The sequence below is a fragment of the Hipposideros armiger genome, unplaced genomic scaffold (assembly GCF_001890085.2).
Source record: "Hipposideros armiger isolate ML-2016 unplaced genomic scaffold, ASM189008v1 scaffold_673, whole genome shotgun sequence".
Classification (NCBI taxonomy): domain Eukaryota; kingdom Metazoa; phylum Chordata; class Mammalia; order Chiroptera; family Hipposideridae; genus Hipposideros; species Hipposideros armiger.
In genome coordinates this window covers 481,263-503,486 of record NW_017732023.1, presented here as the reverse complement: position 1 = coordinate 503,486, position 22,224 = coordinate 481,263, and the positions used below count along the sequence as shown (strand labels likewise).

Here is a 22,224-nt window from a genome sequence, read left to right as displayed (position 1 = left end):
GGTAAATTGATTAGATTACTTGATCATTTGCAGGTTTGGTTCACCCAACATAATTCAGGAAGCAAAGTACGAAAAATGATCATAATAATTTTCTTTGCATTCAGGAGTGTTTCTTAATTATAATTTATTTCTTCTACTTATGTGGTCAAAATGTTTTTGCAATACTTTTGTATTACATGTGTAAGACTCTACACACATGAAAATTAATTCAAAATAGACTGCTAGTTGTTGGATTTTAATGGTTGCCAGTGTTTGTTTAGCATTGTGAAAATTTTGATAGATCATCTTACGTTTCCACCGTTTTTTTAATGTTTGATAGCTATCACGTTTGGGTATTTCCTCTTATGCTTATGACTTATGCAGGTCTCAGAATTCAGATAAGAAATAAAGTAAATAATAAATTCAAATGAGAAATAAAGCTTTTGTATACTGAGCTTGTTATTTTATATCTATTTTAAACAGATGGCCGAGTAAAAATTTGGGTTTATGGCGTTTCAGGTGGTGGTTTTCTTATCATGATTTTCCTAGTCTTCACTTCCTACCTTGTTTGGTAAGTATTAATTACCAGTTTATATTCCATATTTTTATGGGTAGCATATTATACTAAAAGGAAACATGTCGGGATCATTGGCCATTATAACAGGACACTTGAACCCACAAATAATCGACAGTGGAAGTGTTGAATAGTTGAAATTGGAGATCATTATCTTTATTGTCCTCATTTGAAATGACATTCTTTCATTTGATTTTCAAATAACATCAGAAGGCGCAAGAGACAAATCATTAGGACTTTTCTATCATAGTATTTTGATTTATATCAGTAGTTTTCACTTTGGCATCTGTTTTCATTGATATCTCCAGGCACCTCCTGAGGGGATGGATACTTGGGTCCCAGCCCAAAATTCTGATTTAGTTCATTTTGCCTGTGGCTAGCATGTTTAAAAGTGTCCCAAGTAATTCTAATATGCAACCAATGCTGAGAACCATTACTCTAGATAATTCTAGTTCCTAAATGTTGTTCTTAAATTCATCTATTTTGACCAGTCAGATTAAAGTGACCAGTTGGTTCAAACAACCTGTTAGTACATTTTAAATAGTAGAGCCAGGTATTATCTACAATGACCAGCTATGAGAGAAAATTTGTCCATTCCAAGAATCTCCTTTTGTAAGTGACTAGTTCAGAAAATGTATAACTTTAAAAAAAGTAGGATTAGTTTATTATACAGAATATATTTCAGTTGATGAGCTGTTCCTGAAACCAGACAGAAGGAAATACATTTGGATGTTTCTTAGTGTGTCAAGAATATTTTATTAGCTTCCTAAGCAGAATTTTCAAAGGGTTTTTTTTTAATATTATTTTCATGAGATCAAAGTGTTTTAAATATTATTTTCATGAAATCAAAGTTTTACTTTACTTTTTTCTCCAGATCAAGATATTCATTGGTCTCATAGACTATATTGCTGAAAAAAAATTACCCAAGTTTTAATCAAGATTCAAACTCAGCCTGTGTATATATTTAGCTTTCTGTTTCCAAGGCTACATAGTGCTTAAATCTTTGCTCTTGGTCAGTCCAAGTTAGTGAAGAAAATATGACTTTAGTTCTTTCTGCCACTTATAGTGATAGAAATTGAGTCTCTATCCAACTATGTTTCTACAGTGTTATAGTAAAAAGTAACACCTTCAGTTAGTCATTCACCCCATAATCAAATGACTTAACCATTTTTTATATTTGAATTGATGTTTTGTAAGTATTGCCTATATCCTATTTTAATGAACAAATGTGAAGTCCAAAGCCTTATTATATGAGAGATTCAGAGTGATAGGAAGCATTCACTAACATAAAATAGCAGAAAAAGAGGAGAAAGTCTGAAATTGCAGCAAAGGACATGAAGCTTTGACAGATGAGAAACTGCTCTCCAAACAAGGGATTAAATACAGTGTCAGATAATCTATTAGTTTTTAAAAGCTTGGATGTGTTGCAGTTATTAAGCCACATCCCCAATTTCAGTTTCTATGGCTCCCCCGTCCCTCAAATATCAAAGAGATCTAAAGTTCACAGTTAGTAGTGCTCATAAAGTTTACCTTTTTACATTTCTCTATTCCCTCTAACTTAAAGTTGTGTTAACCTTAATCCATTTTTTTAATGATAAATATTTACTGAGGCCCTTTCTGCATGACTCTGGGGATTAATTAGGTACATCACTGAATTCTGATAACATACAATTTTTTTTTAAAAAATCAAATTTCTATTCACGTTTTTGTGACCAAATTGCATAAATATTTATGTACATTGTTTCTTATATCTATTTTTTCATCCTCAATGCCTGGTCTTAATAATCCCGCTTTGGGAAATAACACAGTATCTCTATATTTGGACCATTACAAATGTTCCCTTCTCCAGTCAGATTAGTCTTCCTAAAACTTAGCCAGGTGATCAGCTCCTCTCCTACCCAGACACCAGCAGTGGCTTCCCATTGACAGCAAATGAAACTTGTGTTCTAGCTGCCTGGCCAGCTAACTAAAGTCTTTCACAGTTAAGGCCCAAACAACTTTTCCACTTCATCTTCTACTATTTCCCTATGCTCTAGATCAGTGGTTCTCAACCTTCCTAATGCCACGACCCCTTAATACAGTTCCTCATGTTGTGGTGACCCCCAACCATAAAATTATTTTCATTGTACTCTATAACTGTAATTTTGCTACTGTTATGAATCATAATGTATATATCTTTTTGTTTTCCGATGGTCTTAGGCGACCCCTGTGAAAGAGTCGTTCGACCGGTAAAGGGGTCATGACCCACAGGTTGAGAACTGCTGCTCTAGATGGTCTGGTGGGTTGTAACGTCCCAAATATATTTAAGACCTCATTTTATCACTGAAGAAAAAAATTTAAAAACACAAAGGAAAAAATATTTTACTTCCTTAATAAACTTTTTTATTTTGATAAAGTATTATATTTTCTACTCTAATATTTAACTAATGTGCTTAATTAATGCATTCACATCAATAACATTCTATATTATATATTATATATATTATATATTTTATATGTTATATATATATATATATTATATATTATTGCAATATAAAATACTCATTTTTTCTAATTTTATAACAGTTTATTCAAAGTTCACATGTATCTTTCAGATCAGTCACTGTCACTGCTGTGGTCTCCTTTCCACAGTCAAATTCAGTTTTTCAAGTTTACCATATTTATTTCCATCCCACTTGTTTGAGATACAGCACTTCTTTCAATCTGTTTGTGTTGCTGTTTCAAAGGTTTTATCCCAAGACCCAAGTACCTATGCACATATACTGTAAAACCTTGGATTACGAGTAACTTGGTTTGCAACTGTTCCACAAGATAAGCGAACATTTCTAATACATTTTTTTTAATTTTTTTATTGTTAGTTTCAGGTGTACAGAACAATGCAATAGTTACCCTTTTCACCCTCACAAAGTAACAACCCCCCTCCCCCCATCCACTGCCCTCCCACCCCCATATCATGCTTATCTATTACAATTCCATTGAATCCGTTCCCGCACTCTACTCCATGTCCCGAGGTTCTAATACATTTTTAACGTGGTAAATGAGTGATGTCTTGTAATACGAGTAGTTTGTTTCCAAAACAAATTATGCTTGCAAACCAAGGTATTGTTGTATTAGCGAAGTAGGCCATTTTAATTGTACTGTATGCATATATGTGTGATATCTCACACACACACAGTCATCTTGACCAGAAATTTCCAGGAGGCTTGTCTTTAGAGGCCCCTGTTCCATTTCCTTTCTCCCTAGCTAGTATTCATTTTTCCCTCAAGTAATAAGCATATTTCACCTCAATTCTGAATTCAGAATTGGTGTGATCAGGTATATATACATATGTGCACAATATGTATACATATATGTGATCCCCACCTTAAAAAAATTGTGAAGATACAAGGTAGTGTCTCATAATATAGAAGTATAGGAGTTGAATAAAAGGCTACAATGTCTTTCTGAAGGATCATTTTTTGGGAGAAGAAACCTTATTTTAGGGCACTTAGGGTGGTATATATTCTTATTTCACAAGGAGAATTCTGCTTCCATGATATACTCTTTATATCACATCCATCAAGAATTAATTTGTCACCATTAACTATTGGCATTCTACCAATTCTTCTCATTAAAACTCTAATGCCAACATTTTACTTATGAAACAATCTAGAATAATTTTTCTATGCCTCCTCCCCTAAGGCATTTACTACATAATGGTATTATAGTTATTTATATAAATACCATCCTCATCTACCAAACCCCAAAGACTTTATGGGAGGGAGAGTAAGAGGTATAATGGCTATGTTTTATTGATATATTTTTCAGAGCACAAGTTTGATAAATATATATTGAACAAATGAATAAGTGGATAAATAAATGAGTAGATAGGTAAAACACATAATGTATTGTGCATGATTTTTAGAGACAAAAGTCAGGAAAAATGTCTAATATTTATATGTCAAAATGCATAAATTGCTTTATTCAGTCCTCATAATAATATAATGAGATGTTGTTATTATCATCCTCATTTTAAAGAGAGAGTAAATGATCCTCAGAAAAGTTAAATAACTTATCTAAGGTCATCATCAGCCTGGTAAAATCACTAGGTTTGCCTAACCCCACAGTGTATGCTCTTTCCACTGGTCTTCCAGACTCCGTAGTTTCTTTCCCTTGAGTAATCCTAAAAGCTCTTTAGACTAAATGCAATGTCTACCCACTTTCATATTTTTCCGAGACTCCTTGTTTCCCAAATTAAGCTATAGACCTGGGAACAGATCTAATTGAGATCAAATCATGTACCATTTACCCTTACCAATGAACTGCCTGTAGAATGCAAATAGTTACTATCACAGCATCTACGTCTATTAAATAGTGTGCAGAAGGTTAGAGGAGGACAGTTTAGGAGATTTTATATTTTTCTCTCCAAAATAAAAGGTTTAGGACTAAAGAACTACAATGATATGTCAGATCTTAGGTGTATATGAGTACTTATAGATGAAAGCAATTTATAATAAAATTTGGAAATGCTTTTGAGAAAATATAGAAAAAGTCTTCTTAAGGACCATATCATTCAGATATTACTCTGTACCTCTGCCATCAGTGTTTGAAGTTTTTGAAAATATTGCTGATGTCCCAGCTCCCCTGAAAATAAAGATCCCTGAGGCACTTTAGTGGAGACTGACACTGGGTGAGCTTGTAGCTAATCTACACGTAGATATAGTGCCTGGAAGTTCACCAGATAATGACATCCACTTCTGACTTGCCCAGCACAACTCAGCAAATGGGCTCTCATTCTCAAGTTTGAGAATGGTACCCCTACTTTCAGGGGCTCATTCCTCAGGAGTAACTTCCTAAACAAAAGACAGTTTGTGGCTTTCATCAAACTATTTAATCTCCACTGGCCTGGTTGATAATGTGGCTTGAATTTAACAATATTAAGAAGTACTAACAGTTTTCTTGTCAGTTCATAATGAACTCACTTTTCTGGCTTCATGTGTTTATCCTTTGCTAAGATTCAAATGATTGTGAAAGAGGTCACTTTAATATGTGACAGTCAATGACCTCTTATAGCCAGGGTTCCATGATGAATTTGAGAATGATTGGTAGTGGTCTATGTACCAGGCATTTGTGGGTCTTGATTTACTGTGAGGTGATCACACCTTCTGATACCAGAATTGAGGTGAAATATGCTTACAAGATAAAACTTATTATGTGAGGGAAAAATTAATACCATTAAGGGAGAAAGGAAAGGGAGCAGGGGCCTCTAAAGACAAGTCTCCTGGAGATTTCTGGTCAAAATGACAGAGTAGGTGAATTTTGTGCTCATCTGCTCCCAAGACTCATCAAAATTACAACTGAATTATAGAACAAACATCATTGAGAATCACCTGAAGACAAGCTGAACAGAAGTCTTATAACTAAACATATAAAGAAGACACAGCGAGACTGGTAAGAGAGGCAGAGATATGGAATGGGCAGGTCTCACACCCATGATGTGGTGATTACGAATCAGGAGGGATATCTCAGCTGTGGAGATTCCCTACCTCCCCACGAGGAGAAAGGGGACCCAGCTCCACAGCCTAGAGCACCAGTGCAGGGAAGCAAAGTCCCCATAACAACTGCCTGTAAAAACAAGCAAAGATTGTGTCCAAGGAAGACAACAGGCTGCTAAAGACCTAGGCACTGAAGGTCATAAAGGGCCCAAGCACAGACTCACTTTCTCACAAACTCACTCATTCTGAGCTCCAGCACAGGGGCAGCAGCTTGAAAAGCACCAGGGACACACAAGGAGAAACTGATTGACTAGCTTCAGAGCAAGAGTAGGGCAGCTCTCTCCAGGGATGAAGTGCTGGCATATGCCATTGTTCCTTTCTTGAGCCCTCCCCAACCCATCTGGCAGGCAAATATGGGCACCAAAAGTGAGCTCTCCATTAATCTGGCTAACATAGTTTACCCCACCCTGGTGATTCCTTGAGGCCCCATCCCACTCAACTCACATGCCCAAACCCCTTTCAGCAACTGTTCTTCAAAAGCTGCCAGCCTCAGCTGTGGACATTCCTAAAAACTCTGAAAGGTCCACAAACCCCAAACAACCAGCAGATGGCCTCAGCATGCCCTGTACCTCTTACTAAGTGGACCCAAGCTCTGTACTAGTGCCAGCCTGCTTCAGTTCACAGCATAGCCTCTCTCAGGCACCTCCAAGCTCAGCATAGATAGCAACCAACTTGAGATCACTTTGTAGCTCCTATCTGGTGCCTCCAGGCGGCGGCTGACCTTGGTGCCCCAGAGCCCATCCCAAGAGGGCCCAGGACCAACACACCCAGTGTCTGTTCTCAGACCACACCAAAGCACCACCCAACAAGCTCCACAAATGACACGCCCAAAAGGCAGACTCAGCAGGCACCAGAGCCCTGCTAAAGTGAACCCAGCTCTGTGGAGTCACCCCCACAAAACACACTGTTTGCTGTAGTCATGGCCAGTTCTCACAGCTAGTCAGCTTGAGAGTCAATCCCACCTACTGACATGCCAATAACAATCAAGCCTCAACTACAACAGGAGAATACGTACAAGGGAAACCCTGGAGCATTTTTTCAGGAGATCAAGGAGACTGCACCACCGTGCTCCACAGGAAACCTACATAATGCCACGTTGCAAAGACTGGAAGACATAGCAGATCTGTCTAATACATAGAAACAAACATAGAAAGACACCAAAATGAAGAGACAAAGAAACATGTCCCAAGTAAAAGAACCAGACAAAAGTCCAGAAAATGAACTAACTGAAATTGAAACAAGCAATCTACCAGATACAGAATTCAAAACATTGGTTATAAGGATGCTCAGGAGAATAATATTAGGAGAATATTATTAGGATACTAATAGATGAACTCAGTGAGAACTTTAACAAAGAGAAACCATAAAAAAGAACTACTCAGAAATGAAGAATAACTGAAATGAGGAATACATGAGAGTGAATTAATGGCAGATTAGATGAAGCAGAGGATCAAATCAGTCAGTTATGTAAAAGGGAGTTCCCATAAGATTACCAGCTGATTTCTCAATAGAAACTTAGAAACTTTACAGGCCAAAAGGGATTGGCATGAAATATTCAAAGTGATGAAAGCAAAGACCTACAAACAAGGTTACTCTACCCAGCAAGGCTATAAGTTAGAATCGAAGAAGAGATAAAGGCTTTCCCAGACAAGAAAAAGATAAATGAGTACATCACCACTAAACCAATATTACAATAATTGTTAAATGAACTTCTTTAATGTTAAAGGGACTTCTTTAAGAATAAAAGATCAAAAATATGAATAAAAAAATAGGAAAGAAAAAAATCATCACAATGGTAAACACTTAATAAAAGAAATGGATCAACCATCTATAAACTAGTACAGGGGTTAAAAGGCAAAAATAGGAAGATCATGTGAAATTACACAATAAATTAACGGATACAAACACACACATACACACACATGCACGTACACACACACACACACACACACACACACACACAAAACCTTAAAAAAATAATGGTGAAAATATATGTGGAAGGGGTGAGTAATAATTGTAGTGATTTTAGAATGTGCTCTTAGTAACCATCAATTTAAAATAAACTTATAAACATAAGTTTGGTATATATGAAGCACATGGTAACCACAAACCAAAAATCTACAAGAGATATGTATAAAGAGAGAGACAGAGACAGAGAGACAGAGACAGAAGAGACAGAGAGAGAGAGAATTAGTCCAAACACAACACTATAGAAAGTCATCAACATACAAGAGAAGAGAGCAAGGGAATGAGAAAGGAACAGAGAACTACAAAAACAATAAAAAAACAATAAAATGGAAATAACCATTTACCTATCAATAATTACTTTAAATGTAAATGGACTAAATGCTCTAATCAAAAACATAGGGTGGGTCAATGAATAAAAAACAAGACCCATACACAGACTGCCTACAAGAGATCTCCTACAGACTGAAAGTAAAGGGATGGAAAAAGATATTTCATGCGAATGAAAATAAATAAAAAAGAAAAAGAAAATGCTGGAGTAGCAATACTTATAACAGACCAAATAGACTTTAAAGCAAAACCTATAACAGTAGACAAAGAAGGACATTTCATAATGATAAAGTGATCAATCCAACAAAAGAATATAACTCTTATAAACATCTATGTACCCTATGTAGGAGCACGTAAATGTATAAAGCAAATACTGATGTACATAAAGGGAGAAATTGACAGTAATAGTAGGGGAATTTAACACTCCATTGACATCAATGGATGCATCATCCAGACAGAAAATCAACAAGTAAACAGTGGTCTTAAATGACACATTAGACCAGATGTATTTAATTCATATTTTTTGGACATTTCACCACAAAGCAGCAAAATATACTTTCAAGTACATATGGAATATTTTTCATAATAGACTACTTGTTCAGCCACAAAATAAATCTCAGTAAATTTAAGACGATTGAAATCATAACTATCTTCTCTGATCACAATGGTATAAAACAAAATCAATTACAAGAAAACTGAAAAACATACAAACACATGGAGGCTAAATAACATGCTACCAAACAATGAATGGGATAACAATAAGATCAAGGAGGATATCAAAAAACACCTTGAGACAAATGAAAGTAAAAACACAAGGATCCAAAAATCTATGGAACACAGCCAAAGCCATTCTAAGAGGGAAATTCATAGCAATACAGGCTTACCTTAAGAAACAAGAAAAATCTTAAATGAACAATCTAACCTAACATCTAAAGGACTAGCAAAAGAAACCCCAAGTGAATAGAAGAAAGGAAATAATAATGATGAGAACTGATGTAAATGAGAGTCCTAAACAATACAAAAGATAAATGAAACCAAGAGCTATTTCTCTGATAATAAAAAAGATAAAGAAAAATTAAAAATAAAGAAAAAAAATCAATAAACTTTTAATCAAACTCATCAAGAAAAAAGAGAGAAAGCCCAAATAAATAAAATCAGAAATGAAAGAGAAGTAGTGAGTCACACCACAGAAATGCAAATGATTGTAAGAAAATTATGAACAATTATAAACAAATTGGTCAATCCAGAACAAATGGATATATTTTTAGAAACATACAATATACCAAGGCTGAATCAGGAAGAAACAGAACATCTATCTGAACAAGTGATACTGCTATTGAAATCAAATCAGTAATTAAAAACTCCCAAGGGGGAAAAAAATATCCTGGACCATATGGCTTCACAGGAGACTTTTACCAAAAATTCAAAGAAGAATTAATACATATCCTTCTCAAACTATTCCAAAACATTGAAGAGGAGGGAGGGCTCCCAAGCTCATTTTATGAGGCTAAAACCAACCCAATACCAAACCCAGAAAAATACATTACAAAAAAGAAGATTATAGGCCATTTTCCCTGCAAATAAAGAGGCAAAAATCCTCAACAAAAATTTAGCAAACCGAATTCAGCAATACATTAAAATGATCATACACCATGATCAAGTGAGATTTATTCCTGGGATGCAAATTCAGTTCAGTAGACACAAATCAGCTAACATGATATACCACATGAATAAAATGAAGGATAAAAATAATATTACATCAATCAATGCAGGAAAAATCATTTGATAAAATCCAACATGCATTTATGATAAAAGAAATTTCAGCAAAGTGAGGATAGAAGGAGCAAACCTCAACATAATAAAGGCCATATATGACAAACACACAACTAAATAAACCATCCAATTTTAAAATGGTCAGAGGACTTGAATAGACATTTCTACAAAAAGGACATACAGATGGCCAACAGATATGAAAAAGATGCTCAAAGTTACTAATCATCAGGGAAGTGCAAATTAAAATGTCAATGAGATATGACCTCACACCTGTCAGGATGGCTATCATAAATAAATCAACAAACAATAGGTGTTCAATAGGTGTTGAATAGGAGGATTCAAGAAAAGGGAACTCTCATACACTGTTGGTGGGACTGTAAATTGTTGCAGCCACTATGGAAAACATTATGGAGGCTCCTCAAAAAATTAAAACTAGGCCTGCCATATAACCCAACAATTCCACATCTGGGTATTTACCTGAAGAAATCCAAAACACTGACTCACAATGATATATGATCCTTTACATTCACTGCAGCACTATTTACAATATGCAAGACATGGAAGCAATCAAAGTTTCCATCAATAGATGAATGGAATAAGAAGATATGAGATATTTATATAGTGTGATATTACTCGGCCACCAAAAATAATGCAGTCTTATCATTTACAATGACATGGATGGACTTAGAGGGTATTATGCTCAGTGAAATAAGTCAGACTCAGAAAGACAAATACCATATGACATCATTTATGTGTGGAACCTGAAGGATACAGAGAACAAACTGATGATTGCCAGATGGGTGGAAGGTTGGGAAGGTGGTTGGAAAAGGTGAGGGCTTAAAAAGTACAAATTGGCAGTTATAAAAATAGTCACAGGGATATAAAGTACAGGACAGAAAATATAGTCAATAGTATTCTAATAATTTTATATGGTATCAGATAGGTACTAGACTTATTGGGATGATCACTTTGCAAGTTACATAAATGTCTAATCATTATCTGGTACACCTGAGACTAATATAATATTGTACATCAACTATAACTGAAAAAGAAAAAAAATACAAGTCTCCTGGTTGCTGGCTTTACAGAGGGCAGCCCTGTCTCTCAGCTCCTCCTCTCAGGGCTCGTTTTATAGACCAGAAGTGTTGTAAAGCCACAGCTACCCAACAAAGTACCACCTTTTTCAATGGTTGCCAACATTTGAGAGCTTTTAAACTCTATCAAAGTTCTCAGATCTTACACATTTATAGTTGTGATTTTAGTATCTGTCAATTGAGAGGTTACACAATATGAAAAAATTCATGATAAATGAGTTTTTTATCACAATAATCCCCAACACACACCACAGCCCACAAAAATCCAAGTCTTATATATTAGGAGTTCTGTTTTTTTGTTTTGTTTTGTTTTTCCACAGAGGTGGACACAATGTTCATATCCACACATGGAAACTGGTATAAAAATATCTGTATAATATTTTGAGCAGAATTTTCCAGGCCCAGCTTACAGAGGCTGGCCCATATTAGCTGTCTCCCAGGAATATTATTGTCTCTTTATAAAGATCCAGCCATCCTATCCCTCCTCCCCACTCTCCAGAACTCAGCTCTCCCATTTTTCAATTTGCCAAATAACCCTGAGCTAATGCCAACTAAGAGTGGATTGCCAACAACTCTGTTTGGAAGGAAGCACTTATATTTCTTTCCCCCTCTCTTCCCCTGCTCCCCAAAAAAGATATGTGGGAGAGGGAACCTCTATTGTCATTTCAGATGAACCTCCAGGTATTCATTTTTGACATTAAACTAACCCCCACTGTCACCACCACCACCACCACAGTGGATATATATGCTGTCACTTCCAACTTGTCCTACTCTTATTTGTGTTTTCTTAATGCGTTTAAATGCTGCAGATTAGAGTAGTCAGGACCCTATTTCAAGCTTGGTCCATTCTCCATTCTGGAGCCTGAGTCCAACAATATGACTGGAGCCACTGGAATGCACGTGTATATTGAGTTAAATTGACTGCCATTCAGCTAAAGTAAGCAATAAATACACTTTGAAGAAATGGAAAAGACCTGAAAAGCAGGAAATTGGAGGCTGAGGTCCCTTTGCAGAGGATTCTAAAGCATGTTTCTGCCTTTCAATTTGTCTGATTGGAAGCTGTTTTCCTGTAGCCGATGCCCAGCCCTCAACAAGTCATCCATTGAGCACCCACTGCATGCCAGGTGCCGACTGGGGCCACTGATAGGATCTGTGGACTCTTTTAAGTTTCGTTTTTAATTATTAAAAAAAAAATTCTCCTTAGCTTCTATAATTTGCTTCAAACATCAAGCCTAAAAACAGTAAGTTTTTCTCCTTAAATTAGAACTTGAGTATTTTAAACTAGGGTATTTTCCCTACCACCATTTTCATTTTATCAAACGCCTTTTTTTTTAATTGTGGTAAAATTCATAACATGAAATTTTACAATTTAACCAATAAGTGAAAAAGCCAGACACAAAAGTATGATTCCATTTATGTGAAATATCCACAACAGACAAATCCGTAGATGCAGAAAGTTAATAAGTACTTGCTGGGCAGGTGGGGTAGGGACTCAGAAGAGACTGCTTCATGGATATAGTTTCCCTTTGGGGTGATGAAAAAGGTCTTGAACGAGGTAAGAGTGATAGCTACACAGCATGGTGAATGTACTGTCATTGAATTGTACACATTAAAATATTTGTTTTTAATTTAAATTCACTCAGAGTATAAATATGAACAAAGTTGTTTCTACTAAGTGCCTAAGTAATGACATGTGTAGAGAGAGGATGTGCTGAAGACTTTAAAGGCTTGAGTCTGGGTCCTAGACTTGCTTAGAATCCAGACTCTGCCACACAACTCAGTGACTTGACAGAAGGTAAATAACGTCTTTCATCCTTCTCTGTAAAATAGCAATTATTCTAGTGCCTCTCTCTATTATTCTGGAATTTTTGAGATATTTGGCACTTACTATTCATCTAATCAATAATAGATGTCACTGTAAGATAAACAGTATAAGAATTTAGAGACAGGGAAGGAGATGGTTGCTTGCTAGCTGGGCTCTAAAAGCATGGCAAAGCAAAGACATTGAAGAGGAATGGTGGGGCACTGTGTGGCCGAATTCAACCTATAAGCATTCATAGACAGAAATTGAGATTCACCCATAATAAGAATCAAAGAGTAAACGGCAGGGTGTTTTTCTCCAGAACTGGGGCATCACTGTGTGAACTGGCTGTAGTGCTCAATTTCAGCTTCTCTCTCTGTGAGGAGTAGCAGCCCTCTCTGACCTGGCAGAGTTGCTGGCCTCAGGTAAAACAGATCAGGTGAGAATGGCTTTGCATAGTACAGAATCAGTGGGATTTTCCTGACAAGACTCTGGTGGCTTAGCAGTTAAATGTCGGGTTTCAGACCAGAGCAGAAGCATGTTTACTTCAAAACAAGATCAGGGTGATGCTCTAGTGTCTGGCTGCTCCAGCAGCTTATGATGTTAAAAATCTGTGATGTGAAGGTGGCAGTAGCTTAGGAATTAGTGAGCAGCAGATGTTCATATTACTATGTACAAACAAAAAGAAGAAAGGAGAGTGCCCTCTACCAAGTTCATTGTTTCCACTAAACCATTTTTAAGATTTTGAAAGCATGGTGGCTTCACCTGAAAATAGCTTGGAAGTATACAAGTATTCAGAAAAGAAACCCACAAGTCCAGACAAAATAATTTGTCATTTGACTGCTTGAATTTCTAAACCTCAAAGTTGTCTTTGGCAGATAAAAGAGTGCTTTGTGAACTTTATCTCAGGAATTCTTTTCCCTTTGCAGCAAGAAGCCAAAACCACATCAAAGCACACCTCCCCAACAGAAGCCTCTGACCTTAGCCTACGATGGAGACTTAGACATGTAACGTGAAAAAGAAATCCAAATGTAGACATCAACTGCCTTAACCGCTTTCTCTTTTGTAGCTCTCAGACTTCTCAGTTTTTTGAGGAATCTCATGGTGTGATATATTAGGCAGAATACAAATATTGCAAAAGTATAATGCCTCAACTTCATTTGGACATGGAGTCAAGGATTATTTGGTCTGCCATTTTGCTTTCTAGTTGTTTGAGGGTGTGAGTGTTTAATTTTTTGATTTTCCCAAGGGACCTGAAAACCCTTCTCTTCCTGTTTGGAAATGGGAGGAAGAAAACATGATGGAATTCCCACAGACTTGAGTAAACTTTATCTTCAGCAGCATGATGACAATCGGGAGGAAAGTTCAATCAAGGCATTTACTGTAAATGATGAGTCTGACACTGCATTGTTATGCACTATATTAGTGCAAATCTTTATTCTTCCCATACTTCAACACTGAGTTTTCTAGAGTTTACATTAGTTCAAAGACTTTCAAATTGGATTGACTATTTTCATGAACACAGAGAGAATGGGTTACCATTTCAGAAATTCTCTGAGTTTTTACCTTTAAATATTGTATTTTGTTTTGTAGCCAGGGGATGATGGCACTTCATGGATTGCATTGATAGGGAAAAAAATGGAGTATGCATAATTGCTGGGCTAGATGAAAGCTAGGTGGTTTGTGAATGAAATGTGTACTGAATGGTAGGGTGTACAAATGAAATAGGTGGTTCTATTGGAGAATGAGGTAGATTATTTGATTACTAATACTGCATTTTAACAAAAACTTAGCAATCTAGATATAGAATTAATCACACACAGTTGTAATTTGGTTTAATGATGACAAACTCTGCTTTTGTAATTTCAATTTTCTTATCTGAATATTTATAAATTCTTTTTTTGAATTTAATTATCTGACCTCATTTAATATACATCAAATGCTGGTACTGTTTGTAGCAAGTTTTGCTTTTATAAGGTTTCAATAATATCTGAAACAACATATTAAAAAGATAATTATTTGTAATCGTAGATGTTGAAAGTAAGAAGGTGCCATCTTGTGGTATTGACTTGTATTTATAATAAATAAAAAGTGCTCAAGAGACTGAGAAGTTGGCTGTTCAAGATTTATTCACTTGTGAAGTACCCTTGCTTTGACAAAAAGTTTTAATAACAGTTTCCATGTGTCTCTGTTTTAGAGGTTGACAGCTGAAATCACTGACAGAGAAGAAGAATCTTATCTCACATTCTCAACACTATCAAGTATACTGTGAAATAGAGCCCACCACAATTACACAGAGTAGTTTTTAAGGAATATTTAAAGCTCAGTTGCTATTATAACACACCACTATAATAATGTAAATGCTGATAAGTAAATGACCTGAGAGAACTCAGAAAATGGGAATGTTAGAAATGTGAAACAATGACCAAGATAGAGGATATTTGTATTTATACTATGGCTTCTGTTAACCATTTAACACTTATTAACTTGTTAATTTTGTCCAATGACACCCTGGTTTTAAAAGCAAGAGAGTAAATGAAAAGATAATAGCTTCTGTCAATAGAGGGGTTGAGGAAACAACTCCTAGAGTTGTCCTTTTATGAGTTCACTTTAACTAAAGCCTTAATAGTTTTCATAATACTGGGCTGTCGGAAAAGTCATGATGCATTTTTGCAATGAAAAACAGAAAAAATACATCATGACTTTTCAGACAACCCAATAGTTCAAGTGGTCCTGTTTTGGAGACCAAACCCTGACTGTACCTTTACCACCTATGTGATACTTACTATACAAGGATTACATACTACCTGTTCCTCATTTGTTTGACCCACAAAATGAAAATAAAATTATTTTCTTCTTAAGGTAGACAATAATGTAAAATGGGTTGTCAGTTCAACATAGCAAAGTAGGAGGATCTGAACTAACCTTTTCTCACAGACACACCAAATATACAGCTAAATATGGAACAGTTCCCTCTGAAAGAAATCCAAAACCTAGCTGAGCAATTTTTATACATCAGGCAAATGAGAAAAAAATAAAGAAAACATCAAAATGGGTAACAGAGACTTTGACACAACCTACCAATCAACACTACTCTGTCTGGCAAAGTTGTCCTTCAGAATTAAAGGAGAGATGAAGAGTTTTCCAGACAAGGAAAATTGAAGGATTTTATCACCACTAGGTGAAATGTTAAGGTGAGTTCTTTAAGCTGAAACAAAAGGGTGCTAAATAGTAAAAGAAAAGCATGTGAAAGTATAAATCTCAAATGAAAATGAAAATACAACTTTGCAAACTCTATGGGATGCAGCTCAAAAACAGTTCTAAGAAGGAAGTTCATAGTGATACTGGCCTACCTCAAGAAACAAGAAAAAGCCCATATAAATAATATAACTTTACAACTAAGGAACTAGAAAAATAAGAACAAAATTCAAACTGAGTAGAAGGAAGGAAATGATAAAGATCAGAGTAGAAATAAAATAGAAACTAAAAGAACAATAGAAAGGATCAATGAAACTAAGATCAATGAAAGGTAAACTTGATAAATGTTTATCCAAACTCATCAAGAAAAAAAAGATGAAGGGTCCAAATAAATAAAATCACAAATGAAAGAAAAGAAATTACAACTGACACCATGGAAATACAAAGAATCATAAAACAAAATACAGCTAACAATTATGAATAAACAAATTGGACAACCTAGAAGAAAGGATATATATCTACAAACACAAACCTTCCAAACTAAACCAGGAAGAAACAAATTCTGTAGAGGCCAATTACTAGTAATGAAATTAAATCAGTAATCAAAAAAACTCACAACAAACAAACAGTCTAGGACCAGATGGCTTCATAGGTGAATTCTATCAAAAGTTTAAAGAAAATACCTATCCATCTTAAACTATTCCAAATAATTGAAGAGGAAGGAACACTTCCAACCTCATTCCATGAGGCCAGAATTGCACGAATAACAAAACCAGACAAAAACTCTACCAAAAAAAGAAAAAAAAAATTGTAGGCCAAGATCTCTGATGAACATAGATGCAAACATCTTTTAACAAGATATTACTTGATGAAGTGGGATTTATCCCAGATATACAAGAATGGTTGGATATTTGCAAATCAATTAATGTGATACACCACATTAACAAAACCAAAAATAAAAATCATATTATTATCTCAATAGATGCAGAAAAAAACATTTGAAAATATTCAACATCCATTTATAATAAAAATTCTCAACAACGTGTGTATAGAAGGAACACACCTCAACATAATAAAGTGTGTTTCTTGTCATATATATGACAATCCCACAGCTAATTTCATATTCAATGGTGAAAAGGTGAAAGTTTTCCTCTAATATAAGGAACAAAACAAAGATGCCCACATGCACCACTTTTATTTAACATAGTATTAGAAGTTCTGGCCATAACAATCAGACAAAAAGTAAAAGGCATTCAAATTGGAAAAGAAGACGTAAAACTGTCACTATTTGCAGATGGCATGATATGAATATAGGAAATTACGAAGACTCCACCAAAAAACTGTTAGAATGAATAAATTAAACTTTCAGGATACAGAATTAATATATAGAAATATGTTGTGTATCTATACACCAATAATAAACTATTAGAAAGAGAAATTAAGAAAATAATTCTATTTATATTTGTATCAAAAATAATAAAGTGCCTAGAGATACATTTAACCAACACGGTGAAACCCTGTACTCTGAAAACTATACAACATTGATGAAAGAAATTGAAGGTTACACAAATAAATGTCAGTATACACTGTACTCATGGATTTGAAGGATTAATAACATTAAAATGTCCATACTCCCCAAAGCAATCTACAGATTCAATGCAATCCCTATCAAAACACTAATGTGTTTTTTCATAGAACTAGAACAAATTATCTTAACATTTATATAGGACTTCAAAAGACCCCAAATTGCCAAAACAATTTTGAAAAATAAGAACAAAGTTGTATGTGTCACACTCACTGATTTCAAACTATTCTACAAATCTATAGTAATCAAAGTAGTATGCTACTAACACAAATACAGACACATATATCAATGTAACAGAATATAGAGCCCAGGAATGTATTCATGCATATGACCAATTAATCTACAAGAAAAGAGGCAAGGATATGCCATGGGGAAATGACAGTTTTTTCAATAAATGGTGTTGGGAAAACTGGACAGATACATGCACAAAATGAAACTATACCGCTATCTTATACCATATACAAAAATAAACTCAGAATGGATTAGACTTCAATGTAAGATCTAAAACTATGAAACCCCTACAAAAAAAACAGAAACAGAGACCAAAGAGATGGTTATTAAAGGAAAGGGGGTGTGAGGGATGGGAGAAAAAAGGTGAAGGGGAATATAGTTAACAACATTGTGATAAGTGACAATGGTGACAGATGAATACTAGAATCAGTGAGTGATCACATTGTAAGGTACAACAATGTCAAATCACTATATTGTACACCTGAAACTAATATAATATTGTGTGCCAACTATACATAAATGAAAAAAGAAAACATAGGCAGTTAACTCTTTGACATTGGTCTTAGCAATATTTTATTGGATATGTCTCCCTGGGCAACAACAACAAAAGCATAAATAAAATGAAACCACATCAAAATAAAAAAGCTTTTGCACAATGAAGGAAACTATTGGGTTGTCAGAAAAGTCATGACACATTTTTGCAATGAAAAACATACAAAAAATACATCATGACTTTTCCAACAACGCATATCAACAAAATGAAATTACAACCTACTGAATGGGAAAAGATATTTGTGAATTATATATCTGAAAATGGGTTAATATCCAAAATATATAGAGAACTCATACAACTCACTATCAAAAAAACAAACAATATGATTTTTCAAAACATATGTAGAGGACTTCAACAGGTATTTTTCCAAAGAAGACATAGAGAGGCTAACAGACATATATAAAGATGGTTAGCATCACTAGTCATCAGGGAAATGCAAATTAAAATCACAGTAACCCATCTACTCATACCTGTCATAATGACTATTATCAAAAGCCAACAAACAAATGTTGGTGAGGATATGGATAGAAGGGAACCCTCATGCACTGTTGGTGGGACTATAAAATGGTGCAGCCACTATGGAAAATTGTTTGGAGGTTTCTCAAGAATGTAAGATATAACTACTGTACAACCCAGCAATTCCACTTCTGGGTATTTATCTGAAGAAAACAAAAACAATAACGCAAAAAGATATATGAACACTTATGTTCATTTGCAGCATTATTTACAATAGGCAAGGCATGGAAGCAACCTAGGTGCCCACTGATATATAGACAAAAAAAAAGTGTTACATATATAGATAATGGAATATAACTAAGTTTTTGAAAAATGAAATGGTGCCATTTGTGTCAACATGGATGGATCTACAAGGTATTATGTGACATAATTCAGACAAGGACAAATACCATAAGATTCCATTTATATGTGGGATATAGAAAAGCAAGAAAAAATAAACAAAACAGACTCATGGATACAAACAAAAAAGTAAGGGTTGCCAGAAGAGTTGGGGGAGGGCGGTGAATGGATGAAAAGGTGAAAGGGAGTAAAACGAATAAATTTCCAGTTTTAAAATAAATTAGTCATGGGGATGTCCTCTATATTACAGAGAATAAAATAATATTGTAATAACTGTCCAAAGCAGATGGTTACTAGACTTATGGTGGTCACATCATAAGATACATAAATGTTATAATCTGCAATATAATATTGTGTCAATTATACTTTAATAAAATAGAGATAAGGTAAGTAAACAATCCCATTTATATTTGCTTTCAAAAAATAAAATATCCAGAAATAAATATAACCATGGAGTTTAAAGTTCTGTACACTGAAAAGTATAAAACATTGATGAGAGAAATTAAAGACACAATAAATGGAAAGATATTCCATGCTCATGGATTGGAATAATTAATATTGTTAAAAAGTCCATACTACCCGAAGCAATATACAAATTCAGTACAATCCCAATCAAAATTCCAATGGCATGTTTCACAGAAATACAACAATCCTAAAATTTGTATGGAACCACAGAAGATCCCAAATAGCCAAAGGAATATTGAGAAAAAAGAAAATTGGAGGCAACACTCTTCCTGATTTTAAACTACATGACAAAGTTATAGTAATCAAAACAGTATGGTATTTGGCATAAAAACACATACACAGATGAATGGAACAAGATAGAAAGTCCAGAAGTAAATCCATACATCTATGGCTAATTAGCTTACAACAAAGGAGCCAAAAATATACAATCAGGAAAGAATAATCTCTTCAATAAATCATAAACTTGGAAAACTGGACAGGCACATTCAAAAAAATAAAACTGGACCACTATCTTCCATATACCATATGCAAAAATTAACTCAAAATGGATTAAAGACCATTTAATGTAAGACCCTAAGCCATAAAACTCCTAGAATACTACCTAGGTGGTAATCTACTTGATCATTCTTGGAGATTTTTTTGTTTTTAATTTGACACCAAAAGCAAAGACAACAAAAGCAAAAATAAACAAGTGAGACTACGTCAAATAAAAAGCTTCTGCACAGCAAAGGAAATGACCAACCAAATTTAAAGACAACCTACTAAATGGGAAACAAATATATGCAATTCCTGTAACTAATAAGTAGTAAATATCCAAAATACAAAAGCAACTCATACAACTAAATAGCAAAAATGTCCCAAAACAATCCAATTAAAAGACAAGCAGAGGATCTGAATATATATTTCTCCAAAGAGGGCATGTGGATGGTCAACAGGCACACGAAACGGTGCTTATTAATATCACTAAGCATCAGGAAAATGCAAATCAAAATCGTGGTGAGATATATCACCTCACACTGGTTAGACTGGCTATTATTAAACATAAATAAATTAATTTAAAAAGATAACACTAGTGAGGATATGGGGGTGGAAAAGGAACCCTTATAAACTGTTAGTAGGAATGTAAATTGGTATAGCCACTATGGAAAATAGTATGGTGGACAGTGCAGTGATCAAGCCTCTACCCCATCCATGAAGTGGTCTCCTTAACAAGACATGTGACCATCTGACACCCTACACAATATTTACATTATTAATTATATTCCCTGGACTCTCTTTCATATCCTTGTGGCAATACTGTAGTTACCTGGTGTTCTGAAACTGAACTGCAGTATCTTTGAGGTATGCGTGCGTGTGTGTGTGTGTGTGTGTGTGTGTGTGTGTGTGTGTGTNATGGGGACATATCTTTCCAACAGAACAAAAGGCAAAAGTGAATACTGAGGAGGAAAAAGACTGAAGATTTAACCTTCACATTTTCCCACCATGCTCTATGTTCCAGAAAATGATTTATGAACTTCATCAATGAACTCCAATTTAATGCCAGTTGAGTTCAGTCACTAAACCAGAGGCACAGGTAGAAGTGGGAGGGGGGCACACCTGAGTATTCTGAGGTGCTTGGAATACACTATATATTGATCCAGGGGTGGTTCCAAAAGTATGTAACCATCAATTACTCCAAACACTTAATATCTGTGCCCTTCACTGTGTATAAACTCCAACTTAATTTAAAAAAATATAAAAATATACATATCATCAACATTCTACTTAATAGTAAACTATTTAGTTTATCTCATGAGTTCAAAAACGTGATAAAGATGTCCTCCACTATCACTACCTGTACTCAACATTTTATAACATCGTGAAAAGTCCTGTCCATTGCAAATGACAAAAAAAAAAAGTTCACATGGTTTGGGAAAACTTTTTTTAATTGTCATTATTTCATACATAGCATGATTATGTATATAGAAAATGTATTAAATTATTAAAATAATTTAAAAAAAGAAATTTAACAAGGTCTCTAGATACAAGGTAAATATGTAAATAAGTATATATTTCTATGCAATAAAAGATAAAATTACCAACTCGGTATTTTTTAATTAAACCATTTATATTAGCATCAAGAGCCATCACAAATCAAAGAAAGTAAAAGTCTTGTAAGACATACAAAAAAACATTTTTGAGAGAAATTAAAGGCAACCTGCCAAATTAAATGGAGCTTTATGAATAACAATATCCAGAAATGTAAGATGCCAGTTATTTCCAAATTGATCTATAAATTAAAAGAAAT

At 34.7% G+C, this 22,224-nt stretch overlaps 1 protein-coding gene and 1 pseudogene across 1 annotated transcript in view; both read left to right on the top strand.

The window, feature by feature from the left end:
* The window catches only part of LOC109372880 (thrombospondin type-1 domain-containing protein 7B), a 382,043-nt gene extending 366,945 nt beyond the window's left edge, over window positions 1–15,098 (top strand). The window contains exons 21-22 of the mRNA XM_019626386.1: window positions 463–550; window positions 13,980–15,098. Coding sequence (XP_019481931.1) covers window positions 463–550; window positions 13,980–14,061 — 170 coding nt within the window. The 3' untranslated portion in view covers window positions 14,062–15,098. The remainder of the gene's footprint in view (window positions 1–462; window positions 551–13,979) is intronic.
* LOC109372883 (adenylate kinase 4, mitochondrial pseudogene) overlaps window positions 14,332–22,224 on the top strand; it is a 36,317-nt pseudogene continuing 28,424 nt past the window's right edge.